The sequence below is a fragment of the Ixodes scapularis genome, unplaced genomic scaffold, assembly GCF_016920785.2.
Source record: "Ixodes scapularis isolate PalLabHiFi unplaced genomic scaffold, ASM1692078v2 PGA_scaffold13__105_contigs__length_92229423, whole genome shotgun sequence".
Lineage (NCBI taxonomy): Eukaryota > Metazoa > Arthropoda > Arachnida > Ixodida > Ixodidae > Ixodes > Ixodes scapularis.
The window spans coordinates 64564085-64585563 of NW_024609839.1; the positions used below are offsets into that span (position 1 = coordinate 64564085).

The 21479-nt window shown below is 44.9% G+C and overlaps 1 protein-coding gene across 1 annotated transcript; it reads right to left on the minus strand.

The window, feature by feature from the left end:
- Nucleotides 1-10977: 10977 nt before the first annotated feature.
- LOC115309681 (monocarboxylate transporter 1) lies at nucleotides 10978-21023 on the minus strand. Its single transcript, XM_029967924.2, has 4 exons — nucleotides 20830-21023; nucleotides 17888-18031; nucleotides 12215-13213; nucleotides 10978-11155 (listed from the first exon to the last, which is right to left on the minus strand). Exons 1-4 carry the CDS (start codon nucleotides 21005-21007, stop codon nucleotides 11004-11006), a joined length of 1473 nt encoding a protein of 490 aa, XP_029823784.2. The 5' UTR covers nucleotides 21008-21023; the 3' UTR covers nucleotides 10978-11003.
- Between the last annotated feature and the right edge of the window lie 456 nt (nucleotides 21024-21479).

The window sequence follows — 21479 nt, forward strand, 5'->3', positions numbered from 1 at the left end:
CCCAGCAAACACTTGACTTCTGGGACAAGCATCGAACTTCCGATGGCTTCACTCGTGCCCGACTCCGAGCTAGGCTAAGCGCCTTCCAGGCCCCTATATTAGAGATCAGTGAGGTAGGCCTACCGCACGAACGACGGTCGTGCGTGCATGAAGTCGGTGGTACCACGAGATGGCACCACCGACGTCATTAGATGCTAGAGGGCCTCAAGTAAGAGTGCATTCAACTTAAACCATGGAGTGTGTTTGCAATTTAATGGCGGCGTTAGAGATGGCGGATTATACAGTTTTCTGCGTGTAAAAAATGCTTAACCTATTGGAACAAAAATGGCGTCTATAGAAAAGTGTTATTTTATTCTTTGCGTAAAATCTTCAAGCATCTGTTTATAACCGGATTTACGTTGAAAAACTACCCGTAGCCCCGTAACCAACAGCAAAATGTTGCAATTTAGTGGCGCCCGTAAACACATGCCTTGATCTAGCAGTTGAACACACTCTTACTTGAGGCTCTTAATTAGATGCTGGCAGGAAGCAGATGACGACATGCCATCTGCTTTGGCCGCTATGATTCATTAAATACTTTCAGCAGATATGATGTATTACCGTTCGATAATAAATAGGACTGAGGTACACAAACCACTTCCATCCCACGGTGAGCTTCCATAGAAGAAAACATTTTTTTTCTTTCATGAAATTGAGGAACTCCAAGTTACTCGCTTATATTTGCCTACGTAAAAGCGACTATTAAAATAAATGCTCAAGCAAAAAGTGGCCACTTTCCGAGAAGAGTGTCCAACCCTTAGTTTCCCTTTTGTAGTAGCTTCTCCTTGGCTGGAACGATTATTGATGCCTTGCGTGGGAGGAAGAGCGGTGTCAATCATAATTTCGGTGGCACCTATTACTTGAGAAACACTCATATGAATCTTCCTCCCGTTATTTTCATTTTAGGGAAAAATGCTTGTTGTGACGTGTGGTTTATTCGCTATGTTTAAATAGTTTTGTTGCTTTGCAGTTGTCGAAGATGGGACTGACTTAGCTATTGCATCAAGCTTTAAAGGCAATGAGGTCATTGCCAAAGTTCTGTGTTTTTGCTTTCTATCCCCTTTTCCAACTGCAATCTTTTAGCTGTGAATAATTGTGTGTCATAATTGCACTTATAATAGTTTTTATGACACTGTGAGGAACTGCGGGAATTTCTATAGTACTTGAATCACTTTTTACAATGTGATAAACCGGAATCGCCTGCTCCAAAAGCTCAAATGTGAGGGACACGCTACCACAGCCGTGATGAAGCACTCACGTATCTTTTTGCTGCAGATTATACTTCTGAGCATCGCCAGCAATGACGGGGCCCATATGCTGGACGAACCACAGGACGCCACGAAATTGATTGTTCTCGAGCCAACCACGGGAAAACAGTGGTTCCTGGGACCCATCTTGGTGGATTTCAAGTTCGGAGCATTAGGAGCCTGCCAGCACTGGTCTTCAGCTATGATGCCTCTACAGAAGCCGCTATCCCACGCCAGTCATTTGAGGCACGCTACCACAGCCATGAGGGAACGCTCGGACATCTTTTTGCTGGAGGTTCGTTATTTGAATACTTTAACTTGCCGTCGTTCAAGCAACTATTGTCTGTTAGTGGTATCCCGCCCCAGTGCTTGGTTGTGCTGTTTTCGTTGCGTGTGGTCTTGGTTTCGGGACGTCATGTCCTTAAGTTTGCAGTGTGAAATAAATTAAATGACATATGTGCTACAAGAGCCATGTTTTTGCTGCAGAAGCTGCTACAAGCAGTTCTTTTGTAAGCTTCACCACTGATGATTACATTTTGTCTGTTAATGCATGGAAACATTAGCCACTCGTGCTTTCTTGCTTTTGAAACATGCTCAGATAATTATATGGTTTGAAGTTGAACTGGGGGGGGGGGGGGGGGCTTCATTGTTTACTTTTACAATGTAACACGCAGCTCCAATGTTCAAGTCAAAGAGCTTCCCGCAGCGTCCATCTGCATCACACTGGGCAAGCCTTTGTGCATCTTTTGGCATGCAGGATACCACACTACTTTTTCAATTGTAGGCTACTGTATTACCGTAAAATACCAGGCAAGCGCCCACTCAAAATTTAGAGATAATCGCGAAAAAATGGGGAATGGGCGCTTTCCTGGTCATCAATTTTACATATAAATGTACTGTGCATATTTTCTCAGATCTTAAAAATATGGATATCGGCGCGTAATGTGGAATGGGCGGGTGCATGGTATTCTACGGTAGCTAACAGTTGTACTTGGAGTGTCGTTCGGTACAAGGAAAATAGTTTTTCTTCATATGTTCACAAATCTGGTTCCCTCCATTTTCAATTATATATAAGTGGCACAGATAAGAAAGATTGTAAATAATTTGATTCCCAAAAAAACAGAAAAAAAGACAAGTGACACATTATTTCTAAGCTCACAGTTCACCATTTGCATCTCTGGTTTATTTCTATGGTACATACTACACAACAAGTAATCACCCTGTGCCACCTACCTTATCTGAATGCTGAGGATGCTTGCTTTTGTTTATTGGTTGAAGGTTATCAAGATCCTTTTATAACAAAGGGATGAACCAGATGAGGAAGCAGTTGTGGTTGTCACGAGCCAAAATTTCACCAGCTTCCACATATCCTTGCGATTCTATCCTGATAGCCTGCAGTTATCTGATCTTATTGAACTCGGTCATGCAACCGCATCTGGTAACTGCACTGCCAAATGTTCATTTAACACCGAGGGCGGTCTTTGATATAGGGCTTTGCTTGACCTGCATAGGCTATGCAAAAGTGGATCACATATTGTTCCCCCCATACAATGCACCTGGAGGTGTCTACTCTTCCAACGTTTTTTTTTGCTCCTCTTCTCTGTTCAATACACAAACTGATATCCATGGGTGGTGCCATATGATTTAAGTTATCTTCAATGTTTTTGTTTATCTGTAATCCCTGGTAGCAACCTTCAGTGAAAGATCCTTTTGTTTGCCGAGTCACTTCTATCCGTTCCTGTTTTTTATGTTTCCTTTGTGACATATCAACAAGCCAGTCTACAATTTTAGTCACCATGCATTTTTATCCTAATTATATTGACGAGTAGGATCACTTGTGGCTCTGTTTTGGTTGTTGGAGTACCATAAAAATCCATGCTATGTTTCATGGGAGTTACTTCAGCTCAAGTTCAAGTTCATTACCTTAAGGGCATTCTCGTGGAATGGATTAGGAGGGGGGAACAAGAATTTGTAGCGGCTATGACATCATTCTAAATAGATTAAGCATTAATTTCACATACACATAAACAATTTGTGTACGTGTAAAACAAAACAACAGCTGTAGGTATTATTTTAGCATTCAAATGGTTCTAGACTTTTCAGGAATGGAAAAAATGAAATCTAAGTATGTCACCGAAGCCCATTACGTGTTACTATAAGACTGCCAAATTTGTTTATCAAAGAATGCATTAGTTTCACACAAAAAATTCTAATTAGTTGCGGGACCCTCGGGTCCACCTACTCAGCGCGCCAGCCATGTTTGCAGGCCTTGGTGACGACATCTGCCTTGTCCCTTTAGTGTCCCTAGTCAGTCCCAAGCTGCGGGGCGGTGCCACTCGTAGATGTCTTGTATGCACTTTCAGGCATGGATCAGAAGGCGTCCAGGCGTCCCTCGCCTGAACTAAGCTCCTTTGTCCCACTTTTCCCTCCCAAGTTTTGGGAAGTTGGAATATCTGGCACAGCTTGCTCCTTCGAATTCAACGTCACTTATTAAGGGAGACGGAATAAGAAGAAAGAGGTACAGAGCCTGAGTAACGAACAGGCTTGGCGTGGCGAACGCGGGTAGAGAACGACGAAAGACAGATTCTTTAACATCTCAGTCAGAGTCACGTGGTTTATCGACGAGCTGCCGTCGCCACAGTAGGAGTTGTGTCAAGGTATCCTGGTCCCCAGATAAAAAAGATGAACATTAAAAAAATTATTTCGTAATTATTGGAGTTTTAAATATTCTGAAATGTTTCGTGTATGTCCAATAGGTGTTGTCATGTAACAAATACTCTAACTTGCCTAATTTCTGTGTCCATGCCCTTTTCAAGTAGTTTCATTTGGGGTTTACAGCTTTCTTAAATCACACTGGCACCTGCACTGCACTTACGTGTTACTCATAGTTGGCAGATATCGGGAGGTTTAGTTTGTCATCGCATTCTATTTAGAACCTAACGACATCCCGCTTTTTTTTGTTTTCCAGGTTCTGTAGTTGTTCATATGGACTTGATTGCTCTGGAAGTTATGATGGTTGCCTTCCACATGAAGGCTGGACGTGACCCACTAATTAATTCTCAAGAATAAAGGTATGCACATGTTTTACTCCCTGCTGCATCTTGTGTGCACTTCCTCGACATTTCTTCCTAACACGGTGTTCAAGCACCTGTTTATCTCTGGGAGGTGCACTTCCTTAAATCGCACTGGCACCTGCAGTGCACTTACGTGTAACTCATAGCTTGGAGATATCGGGAGGTTTAGTGTGTCATCGCATTCTATTCAGACCCTAACCACATTCCACATTTTTTTCCAGGTTCTGTAGCTGTTCATATGGACTTGATTGCTCTGGAAGTTATGAAGATTGCCTTCCACATGAAAGCTGGACATGACCCATGAATTAATTTTCAAGAATTAAAGGTATGCACGTGTTTTACTTCCTACTGCATCTTGTGTGCACTTCCTCGAAATTTCTTACTAACATGGTTTTCAAGCACCTGTTTATCTCTGGGACGTGCTCTTGGCAGTAACATCTGAAATTAACTTGCGACAGCAGGCTTAAAGAAACTCTGTGAATGCGGCAACTTTATCTTCGAAGGCATTTTTCCAACTTCCCTTGCTAAAATGGTTTCGTAGCATAAGTCACAAGTTGGTTTCACTGTCTAACGTCTGCCAGAATTAAGCTGAGGTTCCTGCACTGCACTTATGTGCAGCGCTTAAAGTCTCGGTCGTCTCAGGGGGTCTCGGACCCCCCACTGATTTTAACAGATGGTCTGGGACCCTCCTCCACAGCCCCAGCATTAGTGAAATCAAAATCACATCTTGCAATAAAATAGCTTGTTTTCAGGAATGTGACATTTGGGGATTAGCAATTTGAGGGTTCCAGGTACGGTGGGGACAGAGTCAGCAGTCTGTTTTATTTTATGTGCATCTGGTACATTTCGTCAGAACCCCCCCCCCCCCCCACTCCTGCCCTCCTCCCTTCATTAGGGACCCCCCTCAACTTAAGGGAGACTTCAAGCACTGCTTATGTTTAACTCATAGTTTGCAGCAAATGGGAGGTTCGTTCTGTCATCACATTCTGTTCAGAACCTAATCACATACCACATTTTTTTGTTTTGTTTTCCAGCTTCTGTAGTTCTCCATTTGAACTTGATTGCTCAGGAAGTTAGAGATTGCTTTCCACGTGAAAGCTGGACATGGCCCACTAATTATCTTAAGAATAGAGGTATGAACATGTTCTACTTTGTACTGCATCTTATGTGCACTTGCTTGAAATTTCTTACTAACACGGTGTTTAATTATCTCTGGAAGGCACAGTTGGCAGTAAATTCTGAAATTAACTTGTGACAACAAACTTAAAGTAACTTATTGGATGCGGAAATTCTGTCTTCAAAGGAATTTTTCTAACTTCCCTTGTTAAAATGGTTTCGTATCATAAGTTACAAGTTGGTTTCACTGTAGTGCTCGCCAGAGTTAAGATGAGGCTTCTGCAATGCGCTTACATGTAACTCATAGTTTGCTGAAATTGGGAGGTTTATTGTGTCATCGCATTCTGTTCATAACTTAATCACATTTCACATTTTTTTGTTTTTGTTTTCCAGGTTCTGTAGTTCTCCATGTGGACTTGATTGCTCTGGAAGTTAGATTGCCTTCCAAATGAAAGCTGGACGTGGCCCACTAATTATTTCTCAAGAATAAAGGTATGAACATGTTTCACTTCATACTGCATCTTACGTGCACTTGCTTGAAATATCTTACTAACACGTAGTCTTGTGCGAATAGATGATTTTGAGTTAGAAGCGAATAGAAGTATTGGCTGAATATTTTCGATTTGAATATTGAATAGTTTTTCCATGCTTTTTACTATCATTGCATAATCCTTAGACGAAAACCCAGCTAAACTTGTGAACGTTGTTCCACTTGTTTGTTTTTAAGCTAAGTTTAATCTATCTATATTTATGAACTGTGACTTCAGAAGTTCTGATGTCTTGGAATGGCAAGTAAACAATGGATTTGACATAAAATGAATCCTATAGAGATGCCCAATTGAGTGAATTTACAAATCTTGCTATATAAAATAATCTTTCGTTAATTTGAGTTCAAAAATGAAAGCCGTTTACGACTCCCTGTAACGCCGGATAAGAGCGCAGCTCTTGAGGAGGAGGGTGGAAGGGTACTGAGGGATAGGTGACTCCCTGAGGTCGCGTGACCTCGTGGGGGCAGGTCACGGGACTGAGGGGGGTGACCCTCGTGAGGGTAACTCTCATAACCCTCATGACCCCTGTGAGGGTGATCCTCGTGAGAGTAACCCTCGTGATCCTCGTGAGGGTAACCCTTTCGAGGGTAACTAACCCTCGTAACCCTCACGGGGGTAACCTTCGTGACGTCATTATGGGAAACTTCCGATAATGCAAAGCGCGATTATGGCGACGCCGATCAAGCCTAAAACGGTCGCCTAAGCGCTGTGCTCTAAAAGAATGAATCGCGCATGAGGAACGCAGGTTGTAAGGGCATCTCTGCCTAACACAGTATACTTTTGCATAACAGTCGGTTTAATTTTGAAACTTTTACTACAAAGTAGATATGCACATTCACAAAGTTTCCATTTATTTTCAAATACAGCCGGCACACGTGCACCACCCCGCGTTCAATGTATGCTTTTCTTCCAAGCACGCAATTGTGATATTTCTACTTTCTTTAGTGTTTATCGTGGCGGGTTATCCTGTTGAGTGCGCTTCTTACCGAGCACCTCTGCACTGCGGAGAAGCAACACCCGCGGAGCTCGCTTCCGCAGGTATTGCTTCTCCGCAGTGCAACGGTGCATGGTAAGAAGCGCACTCAACGGGACTAGCCCGCCACAACCAGCACTTCGAAAAATACGAACAGCACAGTTCTTCTCAAAGCGAATATAGAATAGTGTATTATTTGAAACTACAGTTCGAAATTCCGAATATTCGCACAACCCCACTAACACGGTATTTAATTATGTCTGGGAGGCACAGCTGGCAGTAACTTCTGAAATTAACTCGTGACAACAAACTTGAAGTAACTTATTGGATGCGGAAATTCTGTCTTCAAAGGAATTTTTCTAACTTCCCTTGTTAAATTGGTTTCATATCACAATTCACAAGTTGGTTTCACTGTTTAGTGCCCGCCAGAGTTCAAGTGAGGCTCCTTGAATGGCCTTACATGTAACTCATAGTTTGCGGAAATTGGGAGGTTTATTCTGTCATCACATTCTGTTCATAACCTAACCACATTCCACATTTTTTGTTTTGTTTTCCAGGTTCTGTAATTCTTCCTATGGACTTGATTGCTCAGAAAATTAGAGATTGCCTTCCACAGGAAAGCTGGAAATGGCCCACTAATTATTTCTTAAGAATAAAGGTATGAACATGTTTTACTTAATACTGTATCTTGTGTGCACTTCCTCGAAATTTCTAACACCGTGTTTAAGCGGCTGTTAATCTCTGGGATGCGCAGCTGGCATTAACTCCTGAAAGAGCTTGGACCCGCAGCCTAGTCACATTCCGTGGGTACTAGATATTTAATTTGAATTGTTCCCGCATCAAAAATTAGTTTACGTGTTGTCTGTAACTTGCAGCGGCAGAAAGCTGTAACTCTCAATCACTGAGGTACACATCAGGAGTGACGACGGGAATCGTTCCGACATTAAACATTAAAAATTAGCTGGCGTGCTGTCCGCACATTGCAGCAATGGCCAGAGCCTGTTAAAATGTTAGCTGCAGTGATTTAACAAAACCGATATCTCAGTGAACAATAAATAAGCAGTAAAATGCTATATTTATTGTTCACTTAGTCATCCATTTTGTTAAATCACTGCAGCTAGCAGTTCAACAGGCTGTGGCCGTCGCTGCAAGGTGTGGACAACACACCTGCTAATTTTGTATGCAGGAACGATTCCTGTTTTCGCACATCACGTACAGCTCAGTGATTGAGATTTACGGTTTTTTGCCGTTGCAAGTTACGGACAACACGCCAGCTAATTTTCGATGCCGGAACGATTTCAGTCGTTGCACATCACGTGCAGCTCAGTCATTAACTGTTACGGTTTTTTGCCGTCGCAAGTTACGGACAACACGCCAGCTAATTTTCGATGCCGGAACAATTCCCGTATCTGTGGATCACGTGCATGAGAGTTACGGTTTTCTGCCATGCTTCTACGGGTCAAGTTACGGGCAAAAACCGTAGGGCCTCATTACTGTCATGCACGTAATACCTAGATAATGCTGTGACCGTTATGCAAGACAACGGAAATTGTACCGGCATCAAAAATTAAATGGCAATTTCCGTAATTTGACGGGATTTTTTTTTTACAGTGTACATTCTTGCGGCTCCTGCGCGAGTTGTATTCTCGTCGTCGTTCTCGCAAAAAGACCCAGATTCACAGGATCCATTCAGGACCAGCCACACTGGTAGCAAGAAAAGCATACCTTGGTAGTCTCCCGAGGTGTATCTAAAGGAACCTGAAAGTAGTAGTACCAATTGATGCCGATATTAGTATTAGCCTGAAAGCACAAAGTAGTACAGCTAAGTAGTGAATCACATTATCATTCATAGTCATCAAGGAGCATGCTCAGTTTATTTACTTTAGGGGAAACGTGATTTTTAACATATAGGCTCATAGTTTCGTGACAACGTATACATTAGTGTAATAACCAAATAACGGAGAATATGCCGGCGAGCTGGTGATCTTTTAACATCTGGAATACCCGGGACTTAGAAACAAATAAGTGGACAACACATACACGGGTTTCGAAATAAGCTGCGACTTGTTTGCCCACTTCCTTGTTGAAAAAGGGGACCCACAACAGTACTTCAGATGCAAGAAGTCAGTCGTCATCACTACAAGCCCCACACAGACCACCTCCGACACACCCTTTCCCGTTCTCAACCTTGTTCTTGGTGTGCCAAGCCGCCAAAGCCTAACGTTGACAAGCTTTGTATTCTTTCGGTAATATAAGCCAGCATTTGCGCAAAACTGGTCTCAGTGAGGAGGTTCAGATGAACACCGAAAATCAATCCCCGACTCACTCCTCGACTTTATTAAGTTCGGGGGTATTCACAACTCTTTTTGATTCCACCAAATGTCCTTGAATGCAGCAATATTTTGCAATGCACATCCTCGTCTCTATTATAATTTGTTTCCTCTTCAATTCTACGCTTCCTTCCCCTTGTTGATAGTCTTTCCCTATGTAATGAGTTCTCTATCCTATTCTTATTTAAAGCAGGGAACTCTCTCTTACGTTAGTTCTGTGGTTTTTCTGCTTCTTATGCCCAACCAGGGTTGAAGCAGAGGCACTGCTTGCCCCTTTGCTTTGAATGGACAATATATAGACGCCCTTCTACCCGCATCCCCTCGAAAGTGCTTTCTCGCTAATTTGAGTTAGAAAGCAATGTCTATTTCTTTAGTTGGGACGCATAGACACATTGCATTGACATTGTCGAGCTGTGGTTCGTCAACTTTTCTAGTTGCTGTCAGTGCCGCAGATATGTCATGTCCACGGTGCCGGAATAACTCCCCTTTGACCGCTGTGTTTGCCGCCCTATCCCGCCCATAGATCGAACGTGTTTGCTAAGCAGCAACAAATTGCGTCACAGGAGCTGGTGTGTCACGCTGTCGAATGTCACGGTCCTGGCGGTTGGTCGTGGAGATGTTGGCGAAGAAGGCGAGCGGACACGAGGGACGCCGACGTCGCGGCATTCCATCGACTGTCTACTTTGGTTTCCACCGATTGTCTGGATGCAAAGCGACCTGCAGCAGAACAGACATCTGCCGCATACGCTTCCGCTGCTGCACCATCGCCAGGATCCCAGGAGAATAAGTTGTCTGCTTCTTGCGAAGGAGTTGTGGTGACGTCCGAACGACGCCAAGCTCTTATTGGCCTTGATTAATAGTGGGTAGACCTCAATGCTAGATGCCTGGATGTCTATCCACTATTCTTTTTTTTTAACCCGCCAATAAGAGCTCGGCACTTGGACATCATTGAACCCCTGTGCAAGAAGCAGACGGACTTGCGCTCCGCATAGCATGACTTTTCTTTTACGCAATCAGGAATAAATTGAGGGAGCCCTTTTGAGGACGTGGTAGACAGGACCATCGGACATGCGCTCCCAACACTATAGTTATGTCCTAAGCTCAGAGCTTTAGTTGACTGATCTCTAAAGGCGTCGCAGTGCACTTCTGTTCTTTTTTTTTTTTTTTTTGCAGGTCTCAGATTTGATTGTAGGCAAATGGGGATGACTTACCGTACATCGAAGGTCTATGCAGAAAGGTACTGCTATGAAGAGCGTCAGAAAATCCGAAGCACGAGCTGAGCTCCTGCGCGATGCACTGCTGCATTACGCTAAAGGGTTCATGTCTCATTAAACATATAATTAATGGCTCCGGACCTCTGTTTTAGTCTCAAAAGAATGACCACCCGAATCATCATTTACTGATCTCAGTCCTAATACTCGTGTAATGTCCCCAAAACCTGAAACAATAAATAAAAGCTTTGGCAGGTTTAATGTACGTATACGAGGTTAGGATGATTGTTTCTCAAAACCAGCTGAGTTGAAAAGTTCTTGTCATCGTGTACTATGGTTTCGTTTTCAAACTGAGAGGATAATGACGTTATAAAAACTTTTTATATGAATGTATGAAGGATCTTCCACGAAGAGTAACAGCACAAGTCAAACGAACGGCTGAAGATGATTTTTGATGACATCGTTTTATGCGATTACTTTATTGATTTTCTGCAAGTCCTGTTCTTGTCGTCGTTCTCGAACAAAGACCCACATCCAGACGAATGAGCTTAGACTTAAACAGGCTCCCAGTAATATGAACATGCCTTGGTAGTCTCCCAGTGTGTCTCTAAAAAAACCTGGAAGGCATAGTAGCAATTAGTGCCGTCACGAGCCGTCATATCACACAGTAGAGAAGCTATGATGGCGCATAATATTATCTTACATCCGTATTAACAAAGGTTTTGCAATCAGGTTTATTTTCCAGTTTAAAGGAAAAATAACGCTATCCTCAGGTGATAGGCATGTAGTTCTCCCAAAACGCCAAGTGTAACAATGTAATCAGAAGTAACATGTGGCTGTGTAGCTCTTCGTGAACATGTTTTCTCGCTTTCTCATTATTTTGGCGATTTTTAGGCATCTTACGCACAACCAGGATTGAAGAAAACCTATACGGAGCGCAAATTCGTCTGCTTCTTGAGCGGGGGTTGCGGTGACGTCAGCGCGCGCCGCGTTCTGATTGGTTCTGATTGGGTGAATAGTGGCTAGATGTCAATGCCAGCTGCCCTGAGGTGTACCCACAATCCTTCAAATCGAGCCAATCAAAGCTCGGTGTTCTGGCGTCACCGCAACCTTCTGCGCAAGAAGCAGGCGAGCTTGCGCTCCTTGTAGTCAGACTCCTTAACAAACACAGGGTGTGGCAAGTCCAGACCATCTCATTAGCGCTCCTCAGCCAATGGGATTGCGGCATTAGCCGATACACGAAGGCCAAAGAACCAATCACGAACCAAGAAACTTGGACGTGATAAGCAGAGCCCTGCGTTTTTCTAGAATCTTGTGACTATACCCGCCATCAATCCTGTGTTCACAATATAAATTAAAATCTTAACGGATACCGCACCGCCTGATACGCTTGTTTGCAAATTTGTCATAGAAAACGATGTCTATCTGTTTAATGGGGATGTACAAACACTTTGCATAGAATAAGTCCAATCAGTTTTATTACTTTTCTATCAATTGTTCCATCGGCGGCTAAAAGATTATTTGGAGTGTGATGTAGCTGTCAGCACCGCAAACATATCTTATGTGCTAAGCTCAAGGTTTAAGGTTGTTGATGTTTGAAGACGTTAATGTGCAGCTCTCTTAAATCAGCTTTCGAATTTCTCAGATTAGATTGCAGACAAATGACACTTACTCACCGATCATCACGGGCCTGAGGCAGAAAGGTAGTACGATGATGAGTGTTACAAGCCCGAAGCAGAAACTGAATTGCTGGACGTCAACAAGTTCCATCACAAGAACGGGGACCAGCATCGAAGTGGCGCCGTTGCTCCAGCCAGCGGTGATGGCCGACACGACATGAAAAGGGTAGTGTTTGGCGGAAGCCAACATAAAATACGACGCCGACCAGAGAAAAAAGTGCACACTCATCACGGCGCTCCTCTTTATATATTTCTTGTCCGAGATCCAACCAGACCCGAACCTGGATGCCACATCTGCCACTCCGTAAATCGCGAGAAGAACTGCATCCCACTTGGAAACATCCCTGTCCGTTGCAAAGTCCACGATGACCGTCAGGTATGTTGACATGTTGAAAACGATTTGCGCGTAGGAGAGAGCAATCAAGTAGAACATCGGAAGTCTAAAAAACGAGGGCAGGGTGATCTTAAAAATATTTCTTTCATTTCTTCTGAACCACGAGACTAGGATGTTTGACTTCTCTGAGGGCATATTGTCAGAAAGTGCCTGTATTGTTTTGTTGAGGGAATAACGACTTCCTCGCGAATTCTGCTGAATATCCTCGTCGTCCATTTCTTCGCTCCCTGAATAGTCGTCAGGTCTGGAATGCTCGATTTCTTCGGCGCATGATATATCTCTTCTAAAGTTATCTGCCTTTGTTTTGCGCGTACCACCATTTTTAGTAGAAGTTCCATTCATTGTACTCGGCAAATGCTTATTTGCTCCCGGTGGCAGCCTATAAAGAAGGGCGCCACCCAGTGCGTGGGATGCGATACCACCACACAGTAAGAGCCCTCCTCTCGTTCCGTACTCGTCAAACAAAACTTGAAACAGTGATGGAAAGATGAGGCCTCCAATGGTATATCCTGAACTGGCTATCCCCGAAGCAATGGCCCGATAGCGCGAAAAATGCTGACCAATGACTGTGTTAAAGAGCAAAAGGAAGCCCAAGCTTGTGCCTGCGGAGAAAGGGACAAAATCAGTGTGGTGAAAAAGGCACATTAGATAACCGGTCGATCAGTGACGAATGCAGATCAGTAGGAGCAGCTCTAGAGTCACTAACAGTTTAAGAAACGCAGGCCGTGACAAGTCACGACTATGGTTTTATGGTTCCGAGGATCTTATTATCGCTCGTGGCGTTTCCGAGTACGGCCTCTGGGCGCAGCCATCTTGCTGCTGGTGTGGGTAGACCGTCTGATAGTCAAGCATTTCTGAGGCGTACCCACGGCTTCAGCAATGCTTCAGTATCAGACGATCTACCCACACCAGCAGCACGATGGCGGAGCCCAGAGGCCGTACTGGCAAAGATCTATATGGCTGTGGTATCAAACGAATAGGGTAGGAAGTGTGCAGATAAGAAGCCACGTCCCGGATTTCTTAAGCTGTCGTCGTGTGTGCAGCTTTCCAAAAATCGCCTTCCCTGCGTTGCCATCTTTGTCCGCTGGGCTGTGGAACGCCTTCTGAGCATGCGCTGTTGCTCTGTTGTGCAGTATATCAGCCGCTGCGCATGTGTAGACAGCTCAGTGACTCAGCATAGTTCGCCCGGGTGATAAGCGCCGGAAAGGTCGATAGTGCAGGGAAGGGTTGACACTACACTCCGAGGTTGCGTGTGTGACGACATTCCCCCACAGGGCGAGTGGTACGCCACTAACTGCGTTCTGCAGAAACCCTCCCGGGTATGAGAATTCCACAAGAACAAACTTGAATCGAAAATATGGTATGCACGGGGACGGCGCGCAAGTGATACGTAGGGTTCCGTGTTTTCGTCCTTTATGAAAATCGGTGAAAACCGAAGACCCCAGTTTGAAGATGTCATTGAATGATCAAACACAAGCTATAAGGCGAAAATATTTTTTTCTTAATTTTTTATTGGTAGCTTAAGTTTGCGTTGACCGGGAAAAGAGCCAGCGCTCGAGTGTCCGCGCGGGACGGCATGCTTTCTACGGGAACCACAGCGCTTATCTGGTTTTGTTCTCTTATCCGTACCGGGACGTTCTCAAGGTATTCGGGTAAGGCGCACGTTACTTGGAAGTTTAAAAATCGCATGGTCTTTTCTGCTTTCTTCAAAAATAATCCCTGAAAAACGCCGATTTTTATCGGATGCCGAAAATAGGCGCTGAAAACCATCGAATCTGTGGAGACTATAAAACCCAAAACAAAATCCCCCAGGTTCGGAAATAAATAAATACCGGAAAATTGGGAACCCGATGATACGGTATATAAATGTGCTTATTCGTGTGGGCGGCTGAACCGCATAAAGCGAACATGCGCTCCGAACAGGCGACGAGTGTCCTCCGAGGCCGACCGTTCTTCGCGCTGCGACAGAACGGTGTTTGCTGACTCCCCGTGTTCAACGTACTACCCTGTGAAGTTCGTCAGTCTTTCGCCGCATTTCCGCTCCATGAGAGTCACCATCGCACAAGAGGCTGAGATGGGCTTCGCATTCCTGTCAGGGCTGACCCTACAGGGGTCGGCCCTGACCTGGACGGTCGCCCACAGCGCCATCAGCGGCGCCCCCCTTTTGACTAATCGTTTTGATATATTTGAGCGCGACACCCGACATGACTCCGTTCATTTTTGGAATGCGATTCTCGTCCGAAAAAACACTCGTGCTGGGCCACTACTCAATTGTTTACTAACAACGTGGTGTCGTGCCTAGTAAATAGGGACGTATAAAAAAAAAAAACGGAAAGGGGGGGGGGGGGGGGGGGGGAGTACCGGCTGGAGTTCGCCAAGAGCGTTTGGTGCTGTACAGCCGGCCCTGGTCCTAGTGCACGTTCACTTTTGTCCAATCTGCGTATCAAGTGCGGTTTGGAAGTAACGACGTCACGGGAAAGTTGGGGAGGGTATAATACCCTAGTTACACGGGCACTTTGAACCGTCGTTGAGTTCAATCCCAGTTATCAGCCTCAGCTGTGATTGAACTGAACTGAACTGAGATGGTGCTACACGGCTCTCTAGAACCCAGTTGAAGCCAAAACGAAACTAGTTTTTGTGCCACAAGATCAGTCTAATTGTTAAAGTAACTTACTCGGGGACACACCTTTTATGTATTATAAGTATATTGTACATTATGTTCAATACCTTGTTGCTTTTCAGCGGCATTTACACGAGTACCAAAGCATATTCAGGGCTAAGTTGCGCATATTTTAGGCTAGGTGGTGCAAGCTACCGCCCGCTACGATGGGTGCACCCATTACTGTTTGTCCATTCACACAGCTGGTCCCGCCGCCACCTTCGCTCGTTTGGTGGCTTGCCGACTAGCCGGGATCGTTTTAGCGACAGCTCGGACGCCTGAACCTATTCCTTCCCCGATATTTTGCTGCTACGATTCTTTTGAGACGGCTCCCCCTGCATTCCGAAACAGTAAGTGCCTCGCAAACGATGGTTGGCCGCAGCGGTCCCGCAGACAGGCGCCATTTTACCTCCGTTGGGAAAGTCCGTTCAGTTGAACTGAGGTAGGGGAGCTCATTTGAACTCAACTGTCATTAGCGGCTAGATGACAGTTGGCGCCGCCGTGTAACTCCGGCCAATCGCGATTGAGAGCGCCCGTGTAGATATAGGGTATTAAAAGGGGTATGGCATTATTTTCTTGCGGCACGTTGGGAGAAACAAAAAGAATTAGTCACGGAACTATTTCAATCGAAGCCTATCAGGACATTTGAATTATTTACGTTTACGTTTTGCGCGTTGACAAATTAATCGCGAGTATGACAAGGAACGCAGGGCGGGGTCTTACTTATTCACGGTTTGTGCTCCGTTATCTGGTCAGTCCAGGGTTCTCGAAACCCCGCCCCCGGGCAATATCCGGCCGCGGTCTTTCCACTGAAGTCCGGCCTGCGGCCCGGTTCTAGCAGACCCGCTGCTATGCGAGGAGCGCAAGGTCGTCTGCTTCGTTTGCAGGGGTTGTGGTGACATCAGAGCACCGAGCTCTGATTGGTTCTGAATGAAGGGTAGCGGGTAGACCTCAAGGCAGCCAGCTTTGAGGTCTATCCACTATCCTTCGGTCAGGGCCAATCAGTGCTCGGCGTTCTGACGTCACCACAACGCCTGCAAAAGAAGCAGACGACTTGCTCTCCACATAGCAGCGCAAAATGGAAGTGTGCGTGAAGAAACGGCGGCGCAGCGTGCTCTAAATGCGTTAACTAAAATACCAGAAAGAACGAGAAAAATTGCATCGTAACGAGCATCTTCTCGTCATATTATTAATTGAACATTGTCCTCACTAGCATTACCATTACTAGTCCCCTGCTTCATGTCTGTGTAACAATGTTAAAATCCCGGTGCATTCTGGTGTACATTGCGCTTAGTGTCCCCTGTCACAACTATTGCAAATTGTCAACATTAGTTTTCGCATTCTCACTAGCAGTTAGCACTATGGGGCAGGATCGCTAATCCTGCCCCTTAGTCAAAAGGTTTGGTGACCCCCTGTTTTAGTCTTAAGTATAAATTTCATTAGATGGGGAGCGATAATAAGGTGCTCCGGAGTCGGCATCCCCAGCATTTCTTAAGATGTCATTTACTAAACTCTAAAAAAAAAAAATCTAGAGTGTCTACGTTCCCCAGCCAATCGCTGCAATCCGCAGAGGAGGCTTGACAAAGGCCAAAGCTGGAAAAACGTTTAGAGCTAGAAATTAAAGGAAGATCCATCGGTGAATCTTTAGGAAATTCGTCAGCATGACCCTCGGGATATGCTAACACGTCCCTCTTTAGGAAACGCAGACATGACCCCTTCACTTTTCTGCTTTGGCTTTCCCTTTTGGGTATATTTTCTGGTTCCTCTATTTTTTGCTTCCTCTTTTTGGCTTCGTTCCGCGGTCAGTGTTAGCCGTTCCCAAAGCGGGACGTGTGTGACGTTTCCCAATGTTCATGGTAACACATTCCTTAAGGATCCACCAATGGATCTTCCTTTAATTGTTTCTCGGCTTCTGTCGCACTCAGCTCGACCCGCGTCGGCTTGCCGCTTCTTGCGCCGCATTTCGTCCAGCCGAGCTAGGCGCTGCTTCCGCTCCTCTGTCTCGTTCACCCGCCTTGCACCGCTTGGCAGTGGCATCCAGTGCCTGACGCTGCCGCAAGTTCAGAGTCGCCCCAGCATCCGCACGCTCATTGGCTTCCGCCCTGTGACGTCACCTCCCCTCTCGCCTTTGACCTTCACTACTCTCGTCTTCTCTAGGCGGTACGCTTCCCTTTCCACTGTTTTGTCCGCAGACGGACGCCGTCTGATGTTTCCTGTCGTGTGGGTACTAATGCTAACGCGTTGAAAGTCTTCGCTGTGACGCGAAGGACGGTCAAACGCAGATTGCCCTTTTTAACTCGTTACAGAAAGAATAAAGAAAAATAACGGACGAGGACTCTTTCTGTGACAACTTTTTGAAAACCAACGCGCTTACGTTCAACTATGTCTTTATATATCTCAGCATATTTTGTCTCAGTGGCACCACGTTCACTGCAAGGATTTGCTCTCTTATGCGCCTTGCGGCAAAGTACATGATCCAGATTTCTGGGAGTGCACACTGAAACCAAGACATGCAGCGGGCATTCTTAGCATCAACACCGGCGGACATTAAATTCACCCGGCACGTCATCCTGTTTTAAAAATATTGCAGCAACTGTTCCTGTTTCCTGCTACGTACCGTGTAGGATTCCCAAGAATACAACGAGAAAAGGCATGCTGTTTCCGAAGAAGCAGGCAGCGAGAGAGACAGAGGCCACCAGGCTTGCGCACACTGTCAGCTTCCAAATGGCTACGTGCTTTGCCAAATTTCCCGCCACGGGCGCTGAAAATGAGCGGCACAGCTTCACCGTCAGTCACCTTTTGTCCATTCCTTACGAGGGCAATGCTATACTTGCGATATTACCCTTTTGCTTTGCTTGCTTTGTTCCTGTTCTTATAACGTGAATAATTGTCGTTAATCTTGGTGCAGCTTTTCTATGCTGCATGCGCAGTTTTGCTTATATATGAATGTTTAACTCGTTTAACCACTGTTTGTAACCACTACCTCAAATTAAACGGCTGTAATCCTTTTTTTTTTTTTGCTTGTTTAGTAATAGCGCGACTGTTGTTGAAACAACAAAGAATTTAAACACGATTATAACTCCAGCACCACCACCTTATTCTGCGATGTGGCGTGACACCTATTGTGTCCCGGATTCGAAATGGTCAATCTGGAATTTCTCCATCGTAGTTCAAAAGTATCTTATAAATTGTTGCATTTTTTCACACACAAAAAAAAAAAAAAATAGGGGAATTGTTGACCCAATGTGTTAGCGCAATGCGGCTCGGAACAGTTGGAGCGAAAGCTCGCACTGCGCATCCCAGGGCACCTGGGTTCGATCCGAACCCCTACCTGCTTCAATCTGAAGGAGCATCATACCGTATACTGTCGTGTAGTCGCTACTGCGTGGAGCACGTTAAAGACCCCAGTCTAGCGGTGGTATTGCACGGGCTAAATATCTCATCTACAGCGGAGGCCATTTGGAGCATATTAGCTATTGGCCTCGAGATCGACCTAGAGGTGGCGCTACGGTCGCGCTATCATCATCATCAAAGCGGGGATACGAGAACCGCCGCCCCATAGGCTCTCCACGTTCGCGCGCGAGACGGCGTAGATTCTTGCGTTTATTTTGTCGCATACTATCGGTGGGAAAACAATTCTTGCGGAAAAGGATGCGGTACTGTTCGGTGCTTCAGTGAAGATCAAATCGTGTTGCCAGCGTGCGGCCTAAACTTATATAATCGCTTCTGTGGGTGCGTCGTCTGCTCTACGCAGACGTTGGAAAGCATGGATCACCACGACTGATGCCTGTCTCCAGCTGAACTGGAATATTTATGTTAAATATTTGTTTCTTTTAAAATGGATGTATCGGTTCATCAACGTGGGAATTAAAAACAATAATAAATTCCAACCCAGATAACATAATCATAGAAGCTGTGAAATCGCAGCTTCTATGATTTTTTAACTTCTATAGCTTTTGCAGCAATATACATATTTAGAATGAAGATAAGTTAGCGCTGTATTGGAAATTACCATGCTATTTAGTTCCTCTGCCCTTTACTGTGCGATAGTATCTGTAAGTTTTTTTGGAGTCTGAGCAAATCTACTGCGTTGCGATGAGGAGAGAGGGTCTCTTCCAGTTAAATTCTGCAAACTGCACGGCTGATAGAACAACTGAAACAAGTGAAACAAACTCTTCTAATATATCTGCCGTGACTGTAATAAACAAGTGTGACCGAGGAACGCAGCAATGTTCCTGTTATTAAATGCTTTTCTCGGCAGTGTTTGTTCACCCGCTTCAATTTTCTTGGTGAGGGCCGCGGATGTCAAGAGGCTAATACTACAAATTTCTGGCTAAATATTTGTAGCGGTAGCTCTCGGTAGCGATCTAGCGCTTGAATGGCGAAGGGCCCCTCGATGAGGTAGTCAAAAAAGACAGTGTAAATATTGTAAGTAAATATGTAGAGCGTGATTTACCGAGCCTCTGCTCCTACATAGTCTTGTATTCAAACACAGTACACTTTGCAACCCAAACAAACGACGCGCACCACGAAAGAGACATCATCGGCCGCATGCGCGCGCGCAGCGATACTCTTTTACTGATGATGGCTAGCGACCTTCACGAGACTTTCCGATCACCCTCCGCCCTCACCTAACGTATATCGGGACTGGGCAGTTCATCGATTAACTCTCAGATTATTCAAGTAATGCTTTAATTTCAATTTTTTTTTGCCGGTTAATTGGAATCTTGTGCTGGAGAAAGTCAACAAGGAGTCAAAAATGCCTGCTTTAATATTTTTTACGTCTTTATTTCTTTTGTGGCACAGGCTTGCCCGGTGAACCACTTCAGCGTGCTTGTCATTTCGCCGAGGGTGATTACACTGTTTAAATATAAATAATAACTAAAAAAATACTTCATTTTAACAGGCTTAATTCCCGCGTTCATATTTATGTAGGACTCACAATGTAAAGTTTAGGATGGGAATGCAAAAGGCCATTTATGGCATAGTAAAACCAGTAAAAAAATGTGTAGTTTTAACCTCTTTCACGCATTATGACCGGCAAAAAATCAACATACGAATTCATTGATTGATTAATCTATTAAAGGATAGCGATCAGCCCGGTTAATTTTCTACTCAAACCACAGACCCACTCAAGATTCAGTGCTTTATGAAAGCCACGGTTTGTGCGAGATAACAAAAATATGTGGTACCAGCGATTGTATACAAACCAACACACTAAGATTATGGAAGCTTCCGACTTAATAATAATCGCTTTGCTGATTTTTTTTCCATGGGAAACGATACAACACAACCTTTAGTAAGAAGGAACGGCAACAAAAACATAAAACATTTAATAAGGAATGTCAAGCTCAGCCTGAAACGGGCTTGCGTCGTCGAGATCCATGCTTCTGAGTGTGCCCGTAGCAGACGACGCACGGCGGTATCCCCGCTTTCGCGCGTTTCCGATTTTGGCCGCACGGTGGCGACACGGTTCGATCTCGAGGCGAATACCCGCGGCCTAAGCATACACAAAACTGAATTGTTATTCATATTACCGAGGGGAAGGGCACCACGAACCTGAAAGGCAGTAAGATATTCCCATCACTGAGATTGGCCAAGAAGCCTCCTCTCTCGTCATGCCGAGCGATTGGACCATGTTCACAAACAGCACCGCCGTCGACCGAAATACGGCGTTGGAAAATACGTTGATCCAACAACAGGCAGCGGCGACAACCCAACTCTTTGCTGAGTCCATCGCAATTGACTGCAGCTCTCGCGCACATGGCGATCCTGGTGATACGGTTTCCATGGCAATACGTTTTACAGGGAGATAGACTGCAAGGTTAATTGTCTGAGACCGTGTAACAGCCTCGTGATCCCACCCTTTTATGTTTTTATCGGTCAACCGTTTTTATCGGTCGGAAAAGTTACTCAACTGACGAGATTCTCCTTCAGCGCCCGCAACATCAGTGTCAATCGAGGAAAGCGAAAACAAAAGGGATGTTGACTTATACGAAAAAAAAAAAGTGTGTTTCGTTTGATTAAACTGACTTGTAGTAAAATAAAATGAGCATGTATATTGAGTGAGTTGGGTGTTTTGCTGGATTGGAGACTGGAGTTTCCACACACTGGTTCTCTTGTGTGTTGAGGTACAGAGAAAGAATGAAAAAGCCGAGAGAGGTGTGGGCCATTTCCGCAGAGTAAGTCGCTATGAAGCCTCCGGAAAA